The sequence below is a fragment of the Triturus cristatus genome, chromosome 2_1, assembly GCF_964204655.1.
Source record: "Triturus cristatus chromosome 2_1, aTriCri1.1, whole genome shotgun sequence".
In the NCBI taxonomy this organism is placed as follows: Eukaryota; Metazoa; Chordata; class Amphibia; order Caudata; family Salamandridae; genus Triturus; species Triturus cristatus.
Genome location: NC_140581.1, coordinates 4717975 through 4736651, shown reverse-complemented (window position 1 = coordinate 4736651; position 18677 = coordinate 4717975). Strand labels below are relative to the sequence as shown.

Sequence of the window (18677 nt, the reverse complement as noted above, 5' to 3'; positions counted from 1 at the left end):
AACCCATCCTGAGTTTGTGGCGTTCAAGGAGTGTTTCGTGGTTGACCGTATCGAAAGCCGAGGATAAGGAGACAGGTTTTGCCTTGGTCCAGGGCTTGGAGGGCATCATCCATGATGTGGAGGAGGGTGGTTTCAGTGCTGTGTCCAGGTCTGGTTTGGAAGTCATCTAGTAAGTGGAAGTTGGTGATGTGTAGGCTCAGCTGCTGTTGCACACATTTATCCAGCGCTTTGGCTAGAAGTGGGATGTTGGATATAGGTCTATAGTTGTCTGGGGGAGGTAGGATCCAGCGTAGGTTTTTTTTAAGATGGGGGCCACTTGGCCGGCTTTAAGAGAGTCAGGTATCGATCCCTGTTGGAGGGAAGCGTTGATTATTGCAGTCCAGGAAGGGATGATAGCCTGAGAGGCGGCGGCTAGGCATTTAGAGAGGAGAGGATCTTTGAAGTGATTGTACGGGTTTAAGGAGGATAACATTTTCAAGACAGAATGTTCGTCATAGACTTTAAAGTTGGACCAGGGCGCTTGGTTTTTGGGTGAAGTCTGGGAGGGCAGCGCGGAGAGAGGAGGTAGAGCAAACGGAGTTAGGGAGAAGGTTGCGGATTTAAGTTCGATACCTAGGGCAGAGATTTTGTTGCAGAAGGAGAATTCCTTGCAAGATATTCACGGTTTAGAGGTTTCTTTGGAGGTTTTTGCTAGTTTGTTGGATTGGTGTTTGACCAAGTCGAAAAGCTTACGAGTCTATTCTTGGCGTTCTCTACTTCTGTTCTGAAGAATTCTTTTTTCGCGTTGAGGATTTTCCTATTGTAGGCATTTCTGGCCTGGTGGAGACGTTTTAGGTGGGCTGCTGACGGGTGCTGTTTCCAGTTACGTTCTGTCTGCTGAAGGGATCTCCTCTCCTTTTTGAGGGATACGTTGAACCAGGGATTCCTGTCTTTGATCTGGGTTCTTTTGAGTTTGAGGAGCGCAAAGTCATTGAGAATGTCGGATATAGTAGAGGAGTAATGTTCCGTGAGGCTGTTGACCGAGGTGAGGTGAGATGAGGGGGGGGGTGAGAGGTCAGTCTCACAACGGGCAGCCAATTTCCCTTGATCTAGGTTCTTGGTGTCTCTAACCCATCGTTTGGGGATTACGGGTTGTGGTGTCCATGTCTTCTGGGTGCCAGGCAGAAGGAAGGAGATAGCGTGGTGGTCAGACCAATCACATGGGTCTATAGAGATAAGTTTGACCGCTGATTCCTTAGTGATGATCCCGTCTAGAGTGGTGCCTTTCGAGTGAGTAGGGAGTGCGCAGGCTTGGGTAAGGGCTTGATCGGCCAGGAAGTCTCTGATGGCATTGACCTGAGGGTCCTTGGGGTCGTTCCAGTGCAAGTTGAAATCGCCAAGGAAAATGTCATTAGAGTTAGGGGAAGCCTTGGTTGTGATGATTTCCATGAGGTGGTCAGTGAAGGTGTCATTCTTGCCTGGGGGGTGGTAAAAGGTATGTAGTCTGCACAGTTGGGTGTTGTTGTTGCAAATGGAGAGTGTGAGGTATTCACAGGAGTCTGTAGGATTAGCCAGAAGTTCAGTAACAAGGAGGGTAGAGCAATAGATGCAGGCAATGCCTCTTCCTTTTTTTTTTGATTGCCTGTCTAGTCTTACGATGTTGTAATTGGGTAGGACTAAGGGGTCTAGGCAGGGCGATGAGGATTCGTTGAGCCAAGATTCCGTCAGGATCGCTAAGTCCGATTTTGGCTCTGGATGAGATCAACAACATCCGAGGCATGCTTTACTGCTGAGCAGCAGTTAATTAGGAGGCCGGATAGATGGGGATTGGAGTGTGTGTCGTGGGTAGGGGCAGAGATGGGTACTAGAGCTAGGTTGCTATTGACCACTCCTCTGTTGCGGAGGGTAGATGATCTGTTGGGGTTGGCTGCAACTGTGCGGATAGGGTGTTCGTCACTTAGGTCTGAAGGGCATGGGGTTGTCAGAGCAGATTCGTAGCTAGAGAGGAGGGCTACAACTTCTTCCTCTGTGAGGTCTAGAGGGCTAGGTGTGATAGGGGTAGGATTGTAGGTAAGGAGGAGGGCCAGAATTTCCTCCTCCGAGAGGTGGCAGGGCTGCTTGTGGGAGCGCAGGTGTCTCAGGGATAGTGGTAATGGGTGAAGGAGGGGCTCGCAGTAAGGGTGAGGGTGGAGTTCTGCGAGAGCTTGAGATTCGAGAAAGAGAGTTCGGTGAGGTGAAAGAGGTTCTTTAGATCCATAATGGCATTGTGGATGCTCAGGGTTAGTTCGGTGGCTCTGTGGTGGAGAGTATCAATATCGCTATGAGAGGGAAGCACTTGCGGGCAGGGTGCCGATGGAATGGGAGCGATTCTGACAGGGTGAGCTGGTAGCCTAGTGGTGCAGCTAAGACGACCAGAGTTGTGAGCCCTTGCAGGAGCTTCAATAGCCATATGGGGGGGAAGATTTTGCGGCAGGCGGTTATGGGTTTGGGGACGCTTCTGTTGGCATGTACTGGTGGACTGGTAGTGGGGCTATGACGGCTACAGGTGTGAGCCCTAGGGGGAGTTTCAGTAGCCATAGGAGAGGAGGGAGCTAGCAGGCCTGAGGTCGGTGGTATAGGCACGCAGCTGTTAGTATGAGCTGGTGGCATGGTAGTGGGGCTAGGCCGGCCAGTGATGTGATCCCTAGCATGGGAGGTTTGAGGAAGGCTGGGTACCCTTAGCTGATTGGGCGAGGGGTGTTGCGGGGGGAGTGTGGACAGAGGAGGGTTGTGCACATATTTTTTAAGGCGGGTGAGGAAGTCTGCGAATTTAGTGAGGTCTTTGGGAGGAGCTTGTATAAGGATGATGCCGTTTTTGTAGAGAGTGATGGTGAGGTCAACACGCAGGTTTGCGGATCGTGTGATCGTGAGTTTGTTGCCGTATGGAATGTTTCTGGCTTTGTGTACCTTAAGGAGGTTCGAGAAGGCTTTACGCCATAGAGATGTTTTTCTGGAGTAGAAGATGAGGTCATTGATGACTACCCTTGTCCGCACTGAATCGCAGGTCGGAGACCAGGGTCTTGGGGTGACTTTTTAGGATAGAGTGTTTGAAGGATTTTGTGGAGGTTTTAGAGAGATTAGGAGGATAGACAACAGTGTAGTAGTTGTCGCCCGTGGGGGTCAAGCAGGGCTCTGCCATTTTAGGTAGAGTGGGGAAACTCCCGCCCAGAAGGTATGTTTTGAGTGGTAAGATATAAAGGTAGAGACCCCAACACATCTGTCCTATGCGATAGGCCTATCAAAAGAATGTGCTAAGGCGCCATGGGGGCTTGTCACATCTTAAATGATCCGCAGTAGTACAATTGCAAATTAAAATTAAGTCAGAATAAAATTAGACCAGCCATTAAAATTAAATCAGAATAAAATTAGACCATCCAATGATCAGTGGATACTCTCCCCGTTTGTATTAGCGGGTCCTCTAGTGGTGAAGTCAAGAATCCATTGCCCATTATTTGGGCGGAAGTCTAGGACTATCTAAATATAGGCCAGAATAAATCTTTATGGTCCTAGATCATGGTTGCTCAGTTTTGTAGCGATATCACCAATGCCTTTGTGGTTTATGTAGAAGTAGGATGAAATCAGGCGCATGTTGTGTTTTAAATAGCTGATAAATAAGCCATTCCAAGATGGCTGCCAGCTTATTCAGCGATAGTATGGCTCAGGGGACTCTTTCCACAAATCATACCTCTCCGGGGGTAGTCCTATGTCGCTGTCCATAGATGTAGGTTGCAGTGGTTATTGCTCTTTCCATGAATCCTATCTCTCTGGGTGTAGTCCTATGTCGCTGTCCATAGATGTAGATTGCAGTGGTCTGTCATTTGTATCTGTTTAGTGGCCTATTGTGATACAAATCCTAGGTCTTTTCTCTGCAGTTGGTTTGGGGTAGGCAGTCCTTTCTCTATTTAGTTAATTGTGTCTGCCATTTTGGGGATGAACTGCAGTTTTCAGCAGGCACACAAACTGGGGGCTTCGCACTGAACACCGGGCAGTCAGTGGTGTCAATTGCACAAGCACCAAATAGCGCAGTCAGCGAGCAAAACACAAGGTGGGGGGGGGAACCCCAGGTCATGGCTGGGAAACAGGGGTAGCGATGGTCTAGCTCATCCATCAACCAGTCATTGTGGCAGCCAGTTGCAAGAATGTTGATGAGAGCACCTAGTATGGAGGGAGCACAGGGCTGATCCTAACTACGGGCGTGTCCAAACACTGAGCCTCGTTTCCTGAGTGCTCACGACTGGTGGAGGCGGGGAGGGTAGAGATGGGCCCATGGCACACCTTGCTTGCCCTTGCGCTGTGCTGTTTGCAGAGGTCACTTTTCCCAGAGTTCTTGTTTCAGTGCCCCAGGTCAGGGCATGGTCCGGGGTGACCCAAAACAATGTAAACTGTCATTTGAGAAAACCGGCCGCGGCGCAGAGGCCCAGCGATCTGGCATGGCAGAGGAGGCAGTGCACCTGCGGGCGCTGTGGCTGGGACAGATGCCATGCTGGTGGAAGTCAGGGCGGCTTTTAAGTCCTGGACACCCGTTTCAAGTCACTTGATACGTGACTTGACACTATGGATATCAGGCTTGATCAACAAGAAGGGCGCTTGACAACAGCAGAGGGCAGGATCTCCGACTTGGAGGATGCCGCCGCCCAAGCCACGAAAGGTTTTGAGCGCATGGAGAAACTACTCAAATCGATCGCCACCAAGAATGATGATTTGGAGGAGAGGGGCGGCGCAACAACATACGTGTAGTGGGTCTACCTGAGTCCACCAATACAGGGCGACTGGTTGGGTTTATGGAGACGCTGCTGATTGAGCTGTTCGGTTAGGACTCCTTCACCCCTTCCTTTGTCGTGAAAGGCGAGCACCGCACGCTTGGACCGCTCCCCAATCCAGGTTGTCCCCCAAGACCAATAATAGCCCGTCTTCTCAATTTCAAAGACGGGGACACTACGTTGCAGATGGCTCGATAGAAACTCCCACATGAGTGGCAGGGGTCTTCCATATCTGTTTACCCGGACTTCACTGCAATGGTGCAGGTAGCCCGACGGAAATATGAGGGAGTCAAGGCGAATCTTCGCAAACTAGCACTGCGTTATGAGATGCTTTACCTCACCCGCCTAAAGGTAGATGTGGATGGCCACTCATGAGTCTTTGACTCCCCTCACAATGCTCAGGAATTTTGCCAGGCCTACTCCAAGTCAGGCGACAGCGTGGATCCCCCTTCCCACATCACTCACCAAATATCCCAGACTCTGGTGCAAGCGCGGATCTCTTCTCGGCTAGTTAGAGGGACATTGTCACCGTTCCTAATGGTTTGCTGCATTGAGTCTCATCGATCAACTGCTGACCACTTAGCTTATATTTCATTTACACATGCCGATGCAGTGGGGACTGCCGCACAAGGCGGACTGTATTTCACCGTTACAGGTATCATCGTTCCAACAGAACCGGGGATTTGGCGAGGCATTGCCACCTCCCTAGTGCAGATGCACTTCCCATGTTTACCATAGTATTGTAGAATGTTTATTTTTCCTTTATTTGTGAATTCCACAGTGGAGGGTTGGGTTTTCCCCCCGAAGGTTGGTGCAGGGGATGGGTGGGGGGGAGGGACATGGGATGATCAGAAATGTTTTTGCAATATGTGTCTTCTGCAGTACAGTACCCACTATTCAGGTTCTTACAGGCCGTATATCCTTGCTACAGATAATGGTTAACAGGGTTTAGGCTAGGGTGGGGTGGGGTGGCAGACAACCCCGGATAAGTTGGGATAACCTGATGTTGCCGAATGAGCGGGGTTGATTTGGGGTTCCAAATTTCCTCGTATACTATCTTGTATTTAGCACAGGCAAGCTTTGCACTGCATTGGTACCACGCGGACACCAGGATTGCTTACTTTAGGCCACAAGCGGACCTCGCACATCCAGTGCCCTTGAACACGCTCTTGCCAGAGGGGGTGCCACGTGACCCACAGGACATTCAGATTCTCTCCACAACAAGCTGGGCCTGGCGCCGACTGCTCAGTGGGACTGGGTCCCATCACCTGTATTCCTCCTCATTGCCACTGGCAGGAAATGGCTGGGTCCCCATACTACATGAGACTCTGGTGAAATGTACGCTAGCAAAGTTACACCTGCCAATGTTTGGAGACCTGTTCCCCAGTGGTCATGTCTTTTCGCGTACTGAAGACCCCCGTTCGGTAAGGCCACAGTAATGGACCACTTTATATTGCAAAGACTGCGGAGGGCTCTCAGGGCCAGTATCCCCATTTATACGCTCAAACCCCCTGAATTTCGTCTTCTGATTCATTAAGGACACAAGTGGGTTCCACCTCATATCCAGGCTATACAAGGCCGCCCTGTCCCTACTCCCCAGTCGAGATGCTGTAGTGCGTGCCGCCTTGGAGCGGGACCTGGACCACCCCATCTCTGATTCACAGTGGAGCCGCTGCTGTGCAGAAAATACACCGAGTTTCTCCTAATCACAGGCACAAGTTGCTGCACTTCAAGTTTATTTGGCGGGCGTACATGACACCAAGTAGACTACACCGCATGGACCCATCCCGCCCACACACGTGTTCCAGATGTCATTCCCCAGAGGCAGATTTTGCACATATGGCATGGACATGTGATATAATTGCTAGGTATTGGAGGTCGGTCTTTACGGAGCGCTCACGTATGATTGAAATGGAGCTCACACCCTCCCCGCTATTAGTGCTTATAGGGTACACGCACGACCTCCCTAAACCCAAAAGACGCTTTGTCGCATTGAACTACTCGTCAAAAGGAAAGTAGCCATAAATTGGGGTAACGCAACATGACATATTACAAAACGAATAGCGACACGTACGCACTGACGCAACCACTTGCTTCCAGGCCTCTTGACACATGGCAACCATTCCACTCATATTTATTAGCCGTACAGGACACGGGAGATACATCGCCCCTGCAGCAACATACCCCTCCAAGCAGTGGGACAAGCGGGAGAACACAAACATCCGTTAAGTAGACACGTTTGAATGCTTATCGTGAAAATCAATAAATAATTTTTTTTTAAAAGCAGCCGCCAACACTCAAAGATTAATAAAAGCAATGGGAATGAGGGGGTGAGCAACGTGCAAAAAATAGACTAAAAAAGTCAACTCTAATCCACGGTTACACTGTAGCAATAGCTCTGTTACATACATACTAGCAGTATTGTCTCGTATTAGTCAGTTACTATAAGTGCATGCAGACTAGGCCTCCTGTGAAGCTTTTCAAAACTGCTGATACTGGATTATGGTTGGGAGCCCCCACCATAACCCCGTACACTCAGGGAAAACAATGTCCACGCTGGAAGCAGATAATAAGCTCGGAACACGATCAGTTACTCATCCAATGTGGACAAAAAGTTCCTCGTCTTTGTTAATCCCAAAGGGAGACTTGCTACCAAGGAGCACGATATCTCTGGACCCCAAGATTCTCAGTAGCCTCCCTCGGTCCCCCCGTCTAGGGCTTGCCACAACACTGTCAACGCCAAAGAAAGAGAGACTGTGATTTGAGCTATTCTACCGCAAGGCATTGGTTAAGATACCGTAATCCGACTCCTGACAATTTTTGATTGCTCTCATGGGTTCTAGTATCCTCTTCTTCATTGGGAAAATCTTACTCCCACATACACTATCTCACAGGGACTCATGATCACATATACACAAAAATCCGTATTGCAATTCAGGAATTTCTTAATGTCCTGTATCCTTCCTGTTGGTAATGGGTACGTGTTCCTGTTTCTACTGCCAACACACGCTTTACATTTACCACATTTAAAGAAACCCCTCTGCTGTTTAGTACCACCCATTTGGCTATTCACTAACATGTCCTTCAAGGATCGGGACTTCCTATACGTGACCAATGGGTGTGTGGTAAAATGTGAGCTTATCACCGGGTCATTTCTAATCATATACCAGTGTTTGTTGAGGGTATTTCGAACAGATGCTGACTCTGTTTTGTATGTAGTGATCACTCTAACTTTGTTCTCATCCTTGGAGTCTTTGGGCCTCTTAATAAGCAAAGTGGACCTCTTCACATCTGCTGCTTTTAACCCCTTTTGCGGGTAGCCCCTCTCCTGAACCTTCCCATCAGCCTCCCCTTTTCTTCCTCATAGGCCTGTTGTCTGCTGCAATTGCGTTTCGCCCTGATGAGTTCCCCGATGGGGATACTCCACTTGAGATGGGGTGGATGGTGACTCTCTGCGTGTAATATACTGTTGCCTGAGGTCGCTTTTCTAAATAGATTGCTCAAGATCGTACCATTCTCTGCTCTTACACACAGAAAATTCATTTCACTCTGATCACACATATATGTGGAGAGAAGGTTGGTTTCATTCTCGGCCATCATCTCGAAGAGCCTCTCCAGTGCCGCTCCATATCCTCAAGATGTCATCTATGAAAGTCGGCCAGAATACAATAAGTCTGTAAACTGTTTATTCTTCTCTACGCACACCTGTTGTTCTTCCCACCACCCCACAAGCATACAGGTGTAGCTCAGCACGAAGCAGCCTCCCATGGCGGTTCCGACCACCTGCTTGTAGCATCTATCCTCAAAAAGAAAAAAGTTGTTTTCTAGGCAAACGTTAGCATGCTGATTAGCATCCTGCAGTGTTCATACAGGAAGATAAATTTATCCCTAAAGAAATGTTTACACACTGCAGTCCCCTTGCTGTGCTCAATACAGGTGACAGAGAGACAACGTCAAGCGTCACCAGCCAAGGATTCCCCTGCCACGGAACACCTTCTATTTCGTTGATAAAGTCTGTGCTGTCCTTACAGTATGGAGGGAGGCTGAGAACATATGGGACAGGAAGGAATCCACAGCACAGAAGTGTTCTTCAGGAGGCTGCCAGTGGCCAGCGCTGGAGGTCCGCCCGGGGGAGTGGTGTTCTCCTTGTGCATATCAAACATGGCGCCGCAGGTTTGTTGATATAGAGGAAGCAGGCAGAGTCTTCCTGCTCCGAGGGTTCCTGTGGTCTCCATTCTGTGCAGTGTAGAATCTACAGCGGGCTTCCTCATCTGCCTCCTGCTGGACCTCACATGGCTCCCGGAGGAGATAAGTTGTCTGATCGCCTCTCTCTATACTTGCTAGCGTCCCATAGAGCGTCATTGCCCCTTTGTCTGATGGCTTAATGACGAGGCTCGGATCCTTATGAAGTCTGCTAAGCGCTATTCTCTGAGCAGGGTCAGGTGATGTGCGTGTTCGTTTCTGGTTTTTGCCCATATTTTCACAAGGTCCCATGTTACGACCTCATGAAAAGTGTCTCAGCTGTTGTGGGTAGGTTAGTGTTAAATGTAGATTTGGGTTTACACTTAGTAGTTGCAGCCGCTCCTGTTTCCAGACCCAGCTGTTCTAAGAGTTCTTCGTTGTTTGACCATTCTCCGGACCTTTCATTTAACTCAGCAAGACAAGCCAAGCCTTCAATATCTCTCAAACATAAACAGTCAAGGCTTTGATCACGACTTCTCATATCATAGAGCAAGTTAGGTGAATTCACTTTTTTGCTCTTCTGTAAGAACATATTGATTAACTTCAATTCACATATGTACATCAATACGAGTTCTACTATAGTCACATTTTCGCTGTGAGGCAAAAAGTTAGAGCTAGTTCCTATAAGGACTGTTCCGCCTCAGTTAGTTCATGTGAGGACGACCTCAGCCCTTGCGGGTCTGCCTCAGATAGTCATGCCCTGCGCTTTGTAATGATTTGTGGAGGATCAATAGAAAAGAATAGTTTTCGAGCTGACAAAATGCAATGTCACCCATTCATCTTGAAATGCCATGCATAGGCACTCTAGCATATGCTTTAATAGTACTTCATTTTGAAATGTGGTATGGAATCAAATGTGATAATTATATACTTTTGAAATATTTGTGAAGTGTGAAAATGAACATATCAGAATGAGAGGGTTGTACAAAAGTGCTGTAGTCTATCTTTGATTTCTATGCGAACAACCAACACTGACTGTCTGTCTGTTGTCTATGTTTATATTGTAAACACTGTAAACGGTGATTGTATTCATGTGCAACGTGGCTTGTGAAGAAGACCATTGCGGTCGAATCGAGTTGCCATTCATTTCAATTCAATCCAATGAATTCTCCTCTCTATGACGCTGGAGTTTCGAGTCTTTATGTATTTGACACTGGAATACGGGATGTCTCTTAATTTGGAAACAGTCCCAGCCCCTGCGTCTCGCGCCAGCCCAGGCGTATGCGATCAGCATTGTCGGAAAAAAAAGAGAGAGAGAGAGAAAAAAAATATATATATATATACATATATATGTGTGTGTTTAACCTCTATAAAAACCTTTACATTGTGTTTCATTGTTTATTACTTGAACTATGGCTAGCAGTTCATTCACCAAATGCCTGCCTGAATTTGAAGTGAACTGTTCGCAGCATGTGTGTGGCTGTAGATACACAATCTGTGCATACTCATGCCGTCTAGTACTGGGCTCGGAAAATTGCAACTTGTTTATCTTTGAATAAGTCTTTTGAGTCACAAGGTGTTTGTGACCCTCCTCTGGTTTTGGATGTGACTGGGTTCTGATGCCATTGTTTCTTTTTTTTTCTCTGACATTGGGTTCAGACATGGTTCAGTGCACCCCCTGTCTCGGCACGTTTGTCGGTTCCCGTCGGGGCCTCGGAGTCCATTCTCCTTCACTCTCGTTGTGAGAAGACTTCTTCCATTCCTCCAGCTCCGTTGTTTCTTAAGCCCTCGAGGCTCTTCCGGCCGCTGTGTGTTCATGCCTGTCCTTTGGAGAATAAAGACATACCCAATGTACCTGAGGTAGTGGAATGGACGCCTTTCAAAAAATGCCCCCAGTGTCACACTGAATAGCACTTGGGACAATCTTCATGCATCTGCAATCTTTGCCTCTCTCCGGAGTACGATGCGAGCCACTGGGATTCCTGCACAGTGCTCCAGCGCAGGGACAGATGATGGGCCCTCAGCAGGAAGTCGCAATCCTCCTTGGAAATGCTGGACATCTTTGTCAAGGCCGATACCCTTGGCACTGAGAAAGAAGAAGGAGCACTCGGTGAGTCATCGAATCTTCTGGGACATCAGCCCAGCCCCGCTGTCTCAGTCGGTTGAGGAGGAGCTCTCGGAGGAGGTACAAGCGCCCGAAGATGTTCCCTCCACTTCGGCCACCTCCAGTCCACTCTTCAAGACTATGCGTCCTTGAGTGAGTACCTTTGATACCACAGCCTCTCTTTGGGCCACAGGTTTATCACATGATTGAGAAAATCAGGAAAGATACTGAGACCACAAAGGTATCCTCTGGCAGGGGATCCTTTTGGAGACAGCAGCCAAGTGGGTGTTCCAAAGCCACCCACCTAATCATATCATAGGCAACAGAGGCCTCACATGGTGCTCTTTCTGAGGAAACAGCGCGAAGGTCTGGGGTAGAGACATACCTTGTAAGGGTGCCCCGACCACCAAATATTTCTGGAACCCCAGCCAACACTTGTCTTGAGGAGACTTCAACAGTTCCTTCCCCACTGAAAAGGTAGCACCACAGACAGATGGGTCCTATCCATCATCGAGCACAGCTACTGCCTACATCTCACTTCAGCCTCCCCAAACATTCCACCCTGCACCTACACTCTCAGCCAAGAACATCTCACGTTGCCGCAAGAGGAGGCTCAGGTTCTCCTACCCAAACGAGCCATAGAGCCAGTGCCCCTGCAACATCCAAACAAAGACATCTACTCCCAGTACTTCCTCTTTCCTAAAAAAGGACGAGTCCCCCAGACTCATCCTCGACCTTCGACCTCTCAACTGATACATCCTGTCAGAACATTATCACATGGCCCCTCTACAGGATGTCAACCTTCTTCTGCAAAAAGGCCACTTCATCACCACAATAGCTCCGAAGGACTCCTACTTCCATATCCCCATCCATCCAGCTCATCTGTGCTACCTCCGCTTCATGGTAAGTTCTCAACATTTTCAGTTCAAAGTACTCCCCTTAGTTGTCACCACAGTCTTTACTAAGTGCCTAGCAGTGTTAGCCATAAACCTCCGAAGAGGAGGAACTCACGTCTTCCCCTATATCGAATATTGACTGATAAAGAGACCAAGCCAACAGTAGTGCTTAAGCCCCACCGAGACTGCAATCTTCCTGCTGCACAACCTGGGATTCACCGTCCACGCCACTAAATCTCACTTGAGCCAATTCAGATTCAACCCTTCCTAGGGTCAGTACTGAGCTCTGTAGTGGGCAAAGCCTTCTCTGCTCCCAGAGGGTCCAAGCATTCCAGCAGCTTCTCCCTCTATTTCAGCCACTCCATCCACTTCCAATTTGGTCAGTAATGCACCTTCTTGGAATGATGACTTCTTCCGTTGCCATAGAGCTGCATGCCTGACTACATATGTGCCCACTTTCGGAAGGTCTCTCAAGCCAGTTGTCACACATGGAGGATCTAGTGTTGTTAACAGCAACACTCATCACTGCAGTGGTGGAACAGCAACAATCTGTAGCAGAGCAGGCCCTCTGCAGACCCAGTTCAGGAAGTGACCTTAAGCACAAGGGCATCTCTAGTTGGCTGGGAAGCACACCTCAGCGACCGTGACAGTCCAAGGTCTGTGGGAACCTCCTCAAAGAGGTATCCACATCAGCCTCTTGCAACTGTTAGCCATTCATCTATCTCTGAAAGCTTTTCTTCAATAGATTCAAGGCAAAGTAGTCTTTGTGCAGACAGACAACATAACCACCATGTTCTACTTACAGAAACAAGGAGGCCCTCACTCCCCCAGCTTTCAGCCTTAGGTAAGTGAATCTGGCACTGGGCCATCTATTACCATGTTCATCTCCTGGGGTAGTATCTTCTGGGAGTAGACAACAACTTCACAGACCTGTTGAAAAGGATACAGCAACACGTCCATGAGTGGAAACTCCACTCTCAAGTCATACTCCAAAAGATGGGGCACCCCAAGCATAGACAAAAGCTAAAAATGCCCAAACTTCACAGCCAGGTATCCTCATGCCCAGTTCATGTGCAATGGGCAATGTTCGGTGGATGAATTGGTCAGGGATCTTTGCATACGGCTTTCTTCTTTCCCAGTTGATTCCTTAGGTGGTTGGGAAGTTCAAGCAAGCATCTCTCAATCATATCTGAGTGACGACAACGTGAGCCAGGTAACAATGGTTCTCGACCCTTTTAGAAATGTTCATCGCCCCCCACAAGAAGCTCCTAAACAGGCCAGACCTTCTCACACAAAACCACAGCAAAGTCACTCGGACAGCTTAACCTTGCGATATGGCGCCTAAAGTCTAGGGGGCAGATTTATGTTAACTGGCGCATCCCTGCATATCAGCAGGGATGCGCCAATTATTATGCGCCACAGCTGCGCCACCATGGATGCGCCGCATTTATAATGCGGCGCACCATGGGGCAAAAACGGCACAGATGCGTGACGCATCTGTGCCGTAAAAGTGGCGCATTGCTGGAGTTGCGTCGCAAGCATGACGCAGCTCCAGCAATGCTCTGGGGGGCCCTATCTGTACAATGCTGCGTCAATCCTTACGCCTGCTTCAAGCAGGCGCAGGGTTTTGACGCAGCATGGGCCTAAAAGTGACTGAGTGAAATCTTGTAGATTTCACTCAGCCACTTTTAGGAGGCGTTCCTGCGCCGGAACGCCCCCACCTGCCCTGGAACGCCTACATGTGGCGCAGGGCTTTACAACGTGACGCATCTCCCAGATGCGTCACGTTGTAAATACCCCGCACCATGGCGCAGGATTTGCGCCGCTGCTGCGTCACAAAAGTGACGCAACGGCGGCGCAAAAGTGGCGCAAGTGCAACATAAATCTGCCCCCTAGTGTCTGGTTATCTTAACCTACCCCAAGAATCCATGTACATTCCCAGAAAAGACCGTAGGCCTACTACATGCAGCAGCTATGCTGCTAAGTGGAAGCGTGTTGTCCTCTACTGTACACCAAAGAACATAAACCCTGTTTTGCCTATGGTGCAAGATATTATTTGTTACCTCCTACACTTACAAAACTCTAGGCAAGCCTACACGTCAATCTGGCTTTATTTAGCTACGTTTGCTGCATATATGCAAAACAGGGACCACTCTTCCGTGTTCAAAGTTCCTGTAATTAAAGCATACATGGAGGGCCTTCAGTGTGTCATTTCACCAATGGATCCCCACGCTTCAGTCTGGAATGGTAATGTTGTCCCCACAATGGAAGCTTGCCGTCGTGGTAGCTATAACAAGGAGATGATGGATGGAGCGCTGAAACTTTTCAGACACTCACCCCCCAGTCACAGATCTGGGTTGAATTCATCATCGTTCTTTAGCTCTCTTCACCACCCCAGCTTGAACCCAGCCATATGCAAATCAGTCTTGAACTTGTGCCTCATGGGAACAGTCCAGCCCGAACTGCCAATCCAGGTCTTCCCTAGAGCAAAAACAAGCATCCTGGGACCAGTTTCGGGGTAACACCCCTCATCAGCCAGGCTAGCATGACTCCAGTGGCAAATTGAGCAAGGGACCCACGTCTGGGCATACCCTGCCAACTTAGGGCAAACAAAGCAAACACAAGGAGATGATAGATGGAACGCTGAAACTTTTCAGACCCTCACCACCAGTCACAGATCTGGGAAGAAAAAAACTGGAATGGCATAGTGAGCAAAAAAAACGATTTAGGGCCAGATCTCTGTACTGGGGTGAATGTATGCCACTGGAGTCAGGCTATCCTGGCTGATGAGAAGTGAAACCCCGAAACCAGTCATAGGATGCTAGTTTCCAGTCCAGGGAAGACCTGGCCTGGCAGTTCGGGATGGACTGTTCCCATTGGTGGCAGGGTCAAGACTGATTAGCATATGGCTGGGTTCAAACTGGAAAGGCATGGTGAGCAAAAAACTATGGATTTAGGCCCAGATCTCTTACCTGGGGTGAATGTATGACATTTTTATGCATTCTGTGCATCAGTTGTTCTTTTTGCATTTGTTACCCTGAGTGGGACGGGTATGCTCAGACGTGGGTCCCATGCTCTCCATGCCACTGGAGTCAGGCTATCCTGTCTGATGAGGTGTGAAACTCCAAAACCAGTCCTAGGATGCTTGTTTTCAGTCCAGGGAGTACCTGGCCTGGCAGTTCGGGCTGGACTGTTCCCATTGGGTGCAGGGTCAAGACTGATTCGAATATGGCTGGGTTAAAACTGGTATTGCATGGTGAGCAAAAAAAACGAGGGATTTAGGCCCAGATCTCTGTACGGGGGTGAATGCATTCTGTCCATCAATTGTTGTTTTTGTCATGGTAGCTAAACATCTCTAAGACGTATTAGTCAACTATTAGGCACCTTTCTTCTAGGTACATCAGGACAAAGTGGTTCTTATAACCTATACAAAAAGGGTCTCTCCATTCCACCTTAACCAGACCATTGAGATGCCTGTCTTCTTTCCACACCCAGATTCGGTAGCTGAAAGAGCTCTTCACTCACTTGATCTTAAGCGTTCTTTAATATACTACATTGCTAGAACCATATCCGTTAGAAAAACCTCATAACGGACTGGCTATTTCTAAGGCTGGAAATTGCCAGGTGGATTGTCAAGTGCATACAAAACTTGTACGCAAAAGACGTTCCCTTCCCACACTGATCCTCACACCACCCATAAACAGGGTGCTACTATGACTTTTGTGGGAAACATTACCATAGCAGATGTTTGTAAAGCTGGCACATGGTTCAATGCACACAGTTTCACAAAACACTAAGGTGTGGATATTCTTGCTAGGCAGCAAGCTAAAGTTGGTCATACTGTCCTTAGGACTCTATGTCAGAGCTAGCCACCACTTAGGGGAGTACTCATTTAGAGTCTCTGCAGAGCATGTGTATCTTCAGCCACACCTGCTACAAATGGATTATGTCACTTATCCTGTAACATCTGTTTGTCGCATGTGCTGCTGTAGATTGACATGCGCCCACCCTCCTCTCCAGAAGCCAGTGTTTGTTACAGATTACTTTCAATAAATACTTTATCACTCTACTGTCTACTCTATTCTTACTCGCGCCCAGCCGGTGAAAAACAATCAAACAATGGAGTCAATGCCCATGCGCATCCAAGACCAGAGGAGGAGTCACTGAGACCTGGCGATTCATATGACGTTTCAAAGATAAACAAGTCCATCACTACATGGCAGGAGTATGCTCAGCATGCGAATCTACAGCAGTACATGCAACAAACAGATGCTTAGAAAGTAAGTAACATTTTCCTCTCTTATTTTTTTTTCCATAAGGGAGCAGATTGCAGAACAAACTCAAGAAGAGGAAACTTGAAGAAATGAATGACACGCTGAAAGCAGAGAAACCACATTCAAAGAAGATTCAGTCAAGAAAAGACCCAAAAAAGACATACAAAAGGCTAAACAAATGCCAAAGAAAGCAGAGCATTTCAGCAGAAAAAAAACTGTCTGAACCAAACCAAAGTGAAAAAGGAGACCGCAAATCAGAAAAGTCCATAGTACAACTTAAAATACACTCAGGTGAGAGAACATATACTTTTAGAGAATATGGAAAGAAATCAGCAAGCATTGACAGTGAAGATACCCAGAAAAAGAAGAAACAACATACTTGTAGTGACTGCGGTAAAAGCTTCTGCAGCTTACAGATTATGACCCAACACAAAATGATACACACAGGAGAAAAACCCTATATCTGTGGTGAATGTGGAATGAGCTTTAATCAGGCTGCCAACCTCCTCAAACACAAGCGCATTCACATTGGAGCCAAACCATTTGCCTGTAGTGAATGTGGAAAGAGCTTCCGCGAGCCTTCATACCTGAAGATGCATCAGCGGATACATTCAGGGGAGAAACCCTATGCATGTAAGGACTGTGGTAAGACATTTGCTGACCCAGGAACCCTTACTAAACATCAGCGAACTCACACTGGAGAGAAACCATATGTATGTACTGAATGTGGGAAGTGCTTCACTATATCCACTAATCTGCGTACCCACCAGCGGACACACACCGGTGAAAAACCGTATGCGTGTAACGAATGTGGGAAGAGCTTTAATGCCCCACATCATTTAAAATGTCACATGCGGAAGCATACAGGTGAAAAACCATTTACATGTGCTGAATGTGGGAAAAGTTTTACTGATTCGTCCACCATGTACAAGCATCAACGGATACATACGGGAGAGAAACCATATAAGTGTGGGGAGTGTGGGATGAGTTTCAACCAGTCTTCCAACCTGGTCACACACCAACGGATCCACACAGGGGTAAAACCATTCACTTGTAGTGAATGTGGGATGAGCTTTACTCAGTCCTCAGTTCTGCTCAATCATCAGCATATCCACATGGGCACAAAACCGTACAAATGTAGTGAGTGTGGCAAGAGTTTCAATTACTCCTCCCGCATGCTGATGCATCAGAGAATACATACTGGAGAGAAACCCTATGAATGCACTGAATGTGGGAAAGGTTTCAGTTGTGACTCGAGCCTTGTTAAACATTTAAGGACACACACTGGAGAGAAACCATATGCATGTACGCAGTGTGAGAAGAGTTTCAGCTGCTCGTCAAATCTGTATACACATCAACGACGAGTACACAAGAGAGAAGAGTCTAATGAAAGCGATGAGAGTGAATCACCACCACCATGAAAAAGTAACTGGGGGTGGGGGGCATGGGGCTACAAAAGCTAAATTACTACCTGTGCAATGAGAACAATATTAACCAGAGACCTCGCCTGAGGTCTAGACTAACATGTTGCACCCCATTGCTGTTGTGGGGTTTTACAACCTGTTCTGCACAGAAGTATAACATTTCAAAAAAATACATATGAGTAATAAGAACAACATCAGTCCTTAACGCTTACTGAATAAATAAAGGAAAGGAATTGCATATACAGAACACAGTGATCTTAAAATAAAGACATGTCTGTGGTATATCAATTTTACTTTCATGAAAACATTTCATGGTTGGAAGGGGAACAGAGAGTCATCACTAAAAATAATTGAACCTTATTAGGGTGAAAGAGCTGTTTCTGTAAAGTATGATATTGGTGTGAGTCAAAGCAGGGTAAGCTGTGCTTCGTAGCCATTAAATAGTAAATATTTCAAAAATCAGATGCCCGTCTCAGAAGCTCCTTCTGCTCACATTCTTCTTGGGAGTTCCATGAGCTTTATAAGTCTGCTTTAGGAGCTGCCGAGCATATTATACTGTAATTTCATTGAAATCCAGACAGATTATCACAAGTCACAGCTCTGTGTAGGGCGTGACTGAGTGCAATTGATGGTGCTTGTAACATATGTTAAATGCTAACTCTTGAAACTCATGGGTAAAGCAGCATGCAACATGTTTGCTTTTAGTACATTTTTTGAGGGGCATCAAATGTCTTCCACTTTGTTGACATATTGATCAAGTTGTTAATCTATGTGGCCAGAAAAGAGCCTTTGGTGTTCAGGTGAGAAGTTGCAGAAACGTTGACCATCACATTCATTGAAGCATTCTATGAAGAGTCCTCAGTAGGGACTGTGCTCTCTGTAGACCCAACGGTGATCTAATCCAGGCTCCTTGATAGCTACTCGGATGCCACCTCAATAGGTAAGACTAAGGATGACATAGTCCCAAGAGGGAACTAATTTAGGGCTGCAGGACCGAAGGGGATGATGGACGGAGTGTT

General features: G+C 47.5%; 1 protein-coding gene across 4 annotated transcripts in view; it reads left to right on the top strand.

The window, feature by feature from the left end:
• LOC146863590 (uncharacterized) overlaps positions 1–18112 on the top strand; it is a 298140-nt gene extending 280028 nt beyond the window's left edge. For all 4 annotated transcript variants that reach the window (XM_085627591.1, XM_085627586.1, XM_085627589.1 and 1 more), the window contains one exon: positions 16280–18112. In XM_085627591.1, coding sequence (XP_085483717.1) covers positions 16280–17655 — 1376 coding nt within the window. In that variant the 3' untranslated portion in view covers positions 17656–18112. The remainder of the gene's footprint in view (positions 1–16279) is intronic.
• The last annotated feature ends 565 nt before the right edge of the window (positions 18113–18677 follow it).